Source organism: Trifolium pratense, linkage group LG2, assembly GCF_020283565.1.
Source record: "Trifolium pratense cultivar HEN17-A07 linkage group LG2, ARS_RC_1.1, whole genome shotgun sequence".
In the NCBI taxonomy this organism is placed as follows: domain Eukaryota; kingdom Viridiplantae; phylum Streptophyta; class Magnoliopsida; order Fabales; family Fabaceae; genus Trifolium; species Trifolium pratense.
In genome coordinates, this window is record NC_060060.1 from 41,631,006 (window position 1) to 41,638,481 (window position 7,476).

A 7,476-nucleotide genomic window follows, 5' to 3' on the forward strand; every position below is an offset into this window, starting at 1 on the left:
GATCCGTGCAAATACACACGGGTCTTTTAACTAGTTTACTATTATATAAGTTATTGCAACATTACCATAGCAATAAAATTTCCATTTGAGGGATCTAAATTCAACTTGATCTTGGCAATAAAATTTTCATATGAGGGGATCTAAACTCAACTCAATTTTGCCAATAAAATTTCCATGTTAAACAATTCTTCCAAACAAAAAATCTTATTAACTGTGAATAAAAATACATGTCTCTCACTATTGTCAAATAAACAAATCCTATAGTCAAACCAAATTAATACAACAAAGATTAACACCATCAATAACAGATAAAGAACTAGATTAAAAACTAATCAGAAAAACTCTCAATGATACCAAAGCCTACAAAGAGAGAAAGAAAAATAAACTTTGTATGAATTCAGCAAGTGGTGGCTTTCACAATAGGAGAATGAGTAATAGAAGAATGAGGTGATATCAAAAAATCATCCAAACTTCTAAATGAGAAACTTAGCCTCAAGTTTCTCCGACTACAACGATTCTTCGCAGCCACCATTTCAGCCTTATTTCGCCTCACAAAAGCGCGAATTCTTGTCAAAGAAACTTCAACATCTCTATCATCCATATTTGCATAACACACCCTAAACCACCCTGGTTCACTACAATGAAAAGAAACACCAGGTGATATATTAATCTTAACTTGATGAATAATCACTTTCCATAGTTTCATTTCTTCATCAAATGTTTGTTTCCTCAAAAGACACCTCAAATCCATCCATAGAAAAAGACCAGCATTACTTTGCAAACACTTTATACCAACTTGTGCTAAACCTCTACAAAAAATTCCATATCTTTTAGCAAGTCTCTTTGCACTTTCTACAACAAACTTATCCACAAATTCATCGTCAGAAAGCATCGACGCAATAAGATATTGCGTCTGCGAAGAGACTAATCCAAAACTCGACATTTTGCGAGCGCAATTAACAACTTCATCATTGTATGAATATATTATACCAACTCTAAAGCCAGGAAATCCCATATCTTTTGAAAGACTATAAACAATGTGAATAAGGTTACGGTTACATTCGATGTTTGCGTCTTCTATTATCTCAGCTATGCTTATGAAACTTGGGTGGCAAAAAACTGTTGAAGCATATATTTCATCACTTATTAGGTGGATATGTTTTTCATTGATGAAACTTACTAATGTTGTTAGTGTTTCTTTGTCCATGATTGTTCCTAAAGGATTTGATGGATTTGTAACAAGTAAACCTTTTATTTTGATGTTTTGTTCTTTGCCTTTTTCAAATGCTGCTTCTAAGGCTTTTCTTGTTAGCTTGAAATTGTTGGAGCTTTTACAAATGACTGGAACAAGTTCAACTCCTGTTCTCCATTTCAAATCTCTGTCAAAACTGCATTAGGAAAATCATTTGTTTTATTAGAACTTATATATAAGTAAGATCTTAAGAAGTCAATCAAAATATTACAAGTGTCCTTAAGGTTTTTATGCATCAATTAAGAAATGTAATCTATTAAGCACGGACACCAGACACAACATGAAACGCATCGACACTGATAATAAATAATTTAAGAAAATGACATAATTCAATATAATTATAAGTGTTGGTGTCGTATTGGTGTTGGACACAAACACATGCCTGACACTAGGACACGTCTAATCCGAAAAATATCCTTGTTTCATTATACTTTCACAAACTATAGTTTGCTCTCTTGAAGGTGTAGCTTAGTGGTAAAGAGTTGAGACAAAACGAATATTACATGTTATAATATTACTACAAGGTGAGGTCATCATAGTATTTGCTTGGTATATTGACCTACAAGGTGTGAAAAAGTCCAATTGTTTGCTACTAGTACTTAATGTGGTTTACTTAATTAGTGGTTGACCTTGTAATCTTGATTCTTGAACTGGGTCATCAATTAAAAATCAGCCTCTAATTTCAAAATACTTTGACTGGAATGTTAAAAATCAGCCTCTAATTTCCTAATTCTATCAAAAGAAGAAAAAAATGATAGTATGATTTTATTAATTACCCTGCATAATAAGGGGTAGGCACCAAAAATGCATCACCAGGATCTGCCAAACAAAAGGCTGTAACCTCATGTGCTCCAGTTGCTCCACCACTCATAACAATTCTGGCAGGATCAAAACAAACTCTATTCCCTCTTGTTCTTCCCATGAATTTAGCCACAGCCTGTGGAAGTTCAGTTTAAATTAGTTCAATATTATATAACCAAACTTTATAAGTTGTTTGGTTGTTTTTTTATGTAAATAAAGGTTTTACTGTAGTCCATATATCCTAGTTCAACTGTCAATAATGATATTGTTAGGTCGGATATCTTCACCCGGGTTCCAACCGACAGTTGTGTGTGTGAATTTTTAATGGTACTTGTCACTCACTTGTCGAAATTGTGGCAAACCATGATAATCTTGAAAATTAGCCATGGCCTTGAATTGATGCACTCCTTCAGAAGTGCAAATAGAAGCCTCTGGATTACTTGTTATCCAATTTTGAACCAAATCAGAAGCAAGCTGAAAATGCAAATAATAATTGAACCAACAAATAAAATTAGTATTTTTTTTTTGTTGTGTTTTTATGAAAATTAATTAATCAAATTAACAAGTTGAAGTTGGCAATTAATTACATGCCTGATTTTCTGCAAGACCCATTTGGATAACCCCATTAGGATTATTTGTTGGATGAAAAGGGTCATTTTCATAAGCCTTCCATCCATCAAAGTATGGAGAATTTTCACCATGTCCATTGCCTGTGGCTATCTTAGACAATAACTGGGGTTGCTCCATTATATTGATATGGTTTTTTTCTTTTTTTGGTACAGTTATAATATGGTACTATTATGTGACAAAAAAAACAATAATAATATGGTACTATTATGGTCTAACTTTCTAAGTCTAGTTAATCCTTTTCCAAATTAATTTAGCGAGGTTAAATATAATTAGCAAATGGTTAGTAAAAAAAATTAGCAATGTTTAGCTGTGATGGAATTATGACTCCTTAAGAGGGTACTTATGTATTTATAGAGTACATTCCTAGGTAGAAAACGTGTGGTGGGTTCAAAAATATTAATACTTCAACTATAAATTCAATGGTACAAAAATAGAAATCTTCTTTGATTAAAAAATAAAAGAATGAATTCTTCTAGTTAACTCTAAAATCACATAAGAACTTCTCTAGATCTTTAGTTTGAAAATTAATTAGGCTAAGAAATGGTTGGCGGTAAAATAGGGTGACAAAATGGACCATCTCATATTGCAAATTTAGATTTTTTTTTTTTTTTGAACGAAAATTTAGATTTGAGATTCAAGTAAAACTTGTAACATGTTTATTTAGATTTTTGAGAATTATATTACATATTGTCGATAAATTTATTGTTTTTAACTAAATTAACTTAATATTGTGAATTAGGCAGTGATTGTTACATTAAGGGATTATTAATTTTAATTAACTTAAGTAGCGGACAACATTTTTTCCTAAAATTTCTCATTTTATAACACCCTCTACTTAACTAGTGGATGAGTAAAAATAGGGCGCATGAGTAATCGGTAAGTTGACAAAAGTAACTCCCTAATTTTTTAAGATGAATGAATGACAGTTAAAACGTTGACTTGTTGGAATGAATGCTAGTTTTCCATTATTTTCCTTCAAAATGTAAGTTGACTTGAAACATTGTTGACTTGAAACATTGTTGGCCACGAACCTTCACATGTAGGAACTCTACACAAAGGAGAAGCTTCTAGTTGAAAAGGCAAAGAAGGTTGATGGTTGATGTCAAAAGTATCAATGAGAAAAAGTGGTGACGGTATATCTAGAAACACTTTAACGCTCGTATCAACAATGTTAGAGTACATGGGTACCTTGAACAAAGGGTAACCATAATTTACATAGATTAATCAGTAACTATAACCGTGTAATTGTTTTTATTAGCATCCGATGTGATTGCTAACTGCCTATAACGGCCTAACCATCTTTTAGTTGACTATTTGACAACGTTGACCTAGCATGTACGGTTCCCTGCGATGAATAGGCTAGTTCGGGATGGAGATTGGGTCAATCAATTGTTGGGAATGTGCTGCAACGTGCTTGAGATTGGTTCGAAACAGTTTACCCTAAGTCGGCTGCTCATTTGGACATATATAGAGCTGACTTGTGATCATAACTGACTTCTAGATGTTGATCCAAAAAATACTGCAACCAAAATGGTTGCAAATTCTAACATAAGCATTAAAACAATGATACACAACAACCAAATAATTGGTTACAAATTCTAATGTAAGTGTTAAACCAATGATTAACAGCCACAGCGCGATCTATAAGATTTTGTATAAACATAAAACAGTATACTAGTAGCCAATAAAGCATAATTTATAAAATTTACAGTAATTTCATGAATTATTATTCCTTCATGTACCTCATAATATTTCCAGATTCCACCGTCATTTCTTCATTAGAAGAACAACTGTGTGAGCCGCTATACTTCTATTTTCTCCAAGGCTGTCAACCTTTTCATGAGTTTTTGCCTTTATATTTACCACAGAAGCGTCAACTCCAAGCAATGCAGATAAGTTGGCCTTGATAGCATCCTTGTGCGGGCTTAATTTTGGCCTCTGAAGTATCAATGTTGCATCTAAATTTCCAATATCATAACCTGCCTCATGCATAAGCCTGACCTGTAATAAAACCATAACAGATTATAAAATACCCAAAATATCAGGTATAGGTACAACATTATCTTTAATCACAATCCTATGAAAACACTCTCAATAACCAAATATAATTTTCCTCGTACAACCATCATAATTCAAAAGAAAATCAAAGTAAATGTTATTTAATACTCCCTCTGTGACAAAATATAAGCAAATTTCACCTTTTAGGTTCATAGCATAATTAATGTATATGGTCTCTAGACTTTTTGGCCTATCTTAGCTTAAATTCATAGAACTTGTTAGAATAGGAATTCATTCGATAGATTTGCATTGTATCTGAACTGTTTATAATAGGAAGTCACATTTCACATGTTAACTGTATCTAGAGTGAATAGGAACTTTGTTTAAGAAATAATGTATGTGAGGTATGTCAGGTGTGTATGTTGAGGTAAGTACAAGAACCACCGCTTGTTTGGGATAAGTAAAATTATGCCCCAGTTTAACAACAGATCTTGTGAACGAATGCGTGTTGGTTCATGAAACTGGATTAAACGGGTTTGATCAACAACTTTGCAAATCAACCCATTTTAAGTTAACTGAGGGAATTAACATGAACATTAGTAGGCACACCGGCCTGTTGAACTCACAACTTATGCAAACTTCTTAAATATATGTCTGTTTAAATATGTGTTAAGCAAACCAAACAGTTTAAACATGGGCTTATGCTGACTGGTGCAAGCTGGTATGGATATGGATACCCACCTCTACAGTTCTCTACTTGTTTCTAGTAAATTTTAACTGAGGGGAATAAAAATAACCATCTTATTGTTTAGTTCCCGAAAGCGAGTTGAGGAATAAAATGTTTAACACAACTGCTCCTGTTCCTCTCCCCTCCCATCCCCTTTGAAAAAAGTTTGACACAACTAATTTGTTCACATACATATACATAAAAGCCTAAAAGGTACTCTTATATGATCGGTATATGTGAACAGTCTGCTTTTCTCTGCTCAACAAGCTAATCAATAGCCTGCCTGACGAGGGCTTAGCTAATTTCCGCTGACAAACAAAGTGTCATTCTCATGTAAGCCCTCACTCTGCTAACTCATTAATAATTCTACACTAATTATCGACAACTTATTTCGATTCCACTGTCCCTGATTGCAATGCATACCTTTTTATCATACCATTTGAATTTTAACACTGCATAATACTAATAACTTAAAAGCAATATGCAGTGTCCATGAATTATCCATTGAAATAGAATTAGAATTTTTGACAAAACAGACAAATCATAATGGTGAACACTTGGTGGCCTATTAATTTATTCCCGGGATAAAAACTAAAACAGCATTAAAAAAATGAAAAAACTATTACACTAAGGCCTAAATCATATTTCAATGTAGAAAATAAAGCCAAAAGGAACACATTTATGTAGGATAATACTCACAGATTCATGGACGAACACCGAAGAGTCGCAACCCTTCCACTTAGGATCAGAATCAGGAAAAATCTGGCCTATATCAGGAAGACCTAAAGCCCCTAAAATTGCATCAACCACGCAGTGAAGCAGAACATCCCCTGTTCATACATAGTTCATCATCATATTCATACTCATGAAAAAAGAAAACATCCTCCTCAAGTGTGTTTTGTTAATAATTTTATGGACTAAATTGAACAACACAAGACTTATGGCCTAGTTTGGATGAACAATTATTTTGCAGCTTATAGCATAAATCCTTATGAATAAGCTATTTCTATAACACAAGATAAAATAAAGTCAAACTGTTTTCGTATAATAAGTTGTTTTCATAAACTATCCTAGAGGGCTTATGGAAATAAGTTGAAAACAGTCTATGGACATTCATAAGTTCTCTCAAACAATGTCACAAATACTTATCTTAGTAGATAAGCTCAAATAAGCCAATACAGGCACGCCCATAATTGCTTGAGATTAAATAATTAGGGCAAGTTTGGATTGGCTTATTTTCTCAGCTTATGAAAATAAATAAGCTTTTATGTTAATTCATAAGTTCTAACTAACGAAAATTGTATCTTTCATAAGTTATTTTTCGTAAACTAACTTCACAAGTTTATAATTATAGTAATACATAAAAACTTATTTATCTGCCTAAGTTGTTTCGCATAAACTCAAAAATAAGTTAATCCAAACAAACCCGTATAACCAAAGACACAATGGAGAACAAGCTAAAGATGGATGTGTTAATGTAAGTTATACATTCACACACTATTGTGATATAGCTGTCAAACAAACACTTAATCAAGAAACAATATTTAGTCATAAAAAATTGAAGAATTATAAAAATGAAAAGGGGGTGAGGAAATAGAATTACCATCAGAATGAGCCTCACAACCTCTATCATGGGGTATATTAATTCCACCAATAATTAATGGATAACCAGGTTCCAATCGATGAAGGTCAAAACCATGCCCAACACGAAAAGGAAGAACTTTTGAAGGAGTTGCAGAGATTGGGGATTTTTCTATTTCAATTGAGGTTGTGGGTGTAGCAGCAGCTCCTGAGGCTGGGACAAATCGTGGTGGTGATGATTTGAGATTGGGAAGGAGGGTATGGTGTTTGAGAGGAAAAGAACAAGAAAATATGGGAATTGGGTTAGAAGAAGATTTGGTGAATGGGAAGGAATAGGAAGATGCTGTTAGAGAAGATGATGCAGACATAGCCATAGTTGTTTGTTCAAGTTAAGGAGACTGTTGCTGTTGTGAAATGGTGACCAACAAATTCAGACAGAGTTGAGACTTCAGACACAATTGGTGGTATATTCTGTTATTTTTGTCAT

General features: G+C 33.2%; 2 protein-coding genes across 2 annotated transcripts; both read right to left on the reverse strand.

Annotated features, from left to right (window-relative positions):
* Positions 1–237: 237 nt before the first annotated feature.
* On the reverse strand, positions 238–3,380 carry LOC123909867 (1-aminocyclopropane-1-carboxylate synthase-like). Its single transcript, XM_045960795.1, has 3 exons — positions 2,396–3,380; positions 2,029–2,189; positions 238–1,388 (listed from the first exon to the last, which is right to left on the reverse strand). Exons 1-3 carry the CDS (start codon positions 2,438–2,440, stop codon positions 398–400), a joined length of 1,197 nt encoding a protein of 398 aa, XP_045816751.1. The 5' UTR covers positions 2,441–3,380; the 3' UTR covers positions 238–397.
* Positions 3,381–4,187: 807 nt separating this feature from the next.
* LOC123909868 (2-C-methyl-D-erythritol 2,4-cyclodiphosphate synthase, chloroplastic) lies at positions 4,188–7,476 on the reverse strand. Its single transcript, XM_045960796.1, has 3 exons — positions 7,012–7,476; positions 6,108–6,238; positions 4,188–4,684 (listed from the first exon to the last, which is right to left on the reverse strand). The coding sequence occupies exons 1-3, from the start codon at positions 7,361–7,363 to the stop codon at positions 4,451–4,453; spliced, it is 717 nt and encodes a 238-aa protein (XP_045816752.1). The 5' UTR covers positions 7,364–7,476; the 3' UTR covers positions 4,188–4,450.

Excerpts from the sequence above, each read along its gene's own strand:
- LOC123909867 (XM_045960795.1), bottom strand. The coding sequence starts at position 2,440 with ATGGCTAATTTTCAAGATTATCATGGTTTGCCACAATTTCGACAA. Across the intron at positions 2,190-2,395 it reads GTTTGCCACAATTTCGACAA|GCTGTGGCTAAATTCATGGG; the intron begins GTGAGTGACAAG and ends GAACTTCCACAG. Across the intron at positions 1,389-2,028 it reads CCTACCCCTTATTATGCAGG|TTTTGACAGAGATTTGAAAT; the intron begins GTAATTAATAAA and ends TTCCTAATGCAG.
- LOC123909868 (XM_045960796.1), bottom strand. The coding sequence starts at position 7,363 with ATGGCTATGTCTGCATCATCTTCTCTAACAGCATCTTCCTATTCCTTC. Across the intron at positions 6,239-7,011 it reads TTGTGAGGCTCATTCTGATG|GGGATGTTCTGCTTCACTGC; the intron begins GTAATTCTATTT and ends ATGTATGAACAG. Across the intron at positions 4,685-6,107 it reads CGGTGTTCGTCCATGAATCT|GTCAGGCTTATGCATGAGGC; the intron begins GTGAGTATTATC and ends GTTTTATTACAG.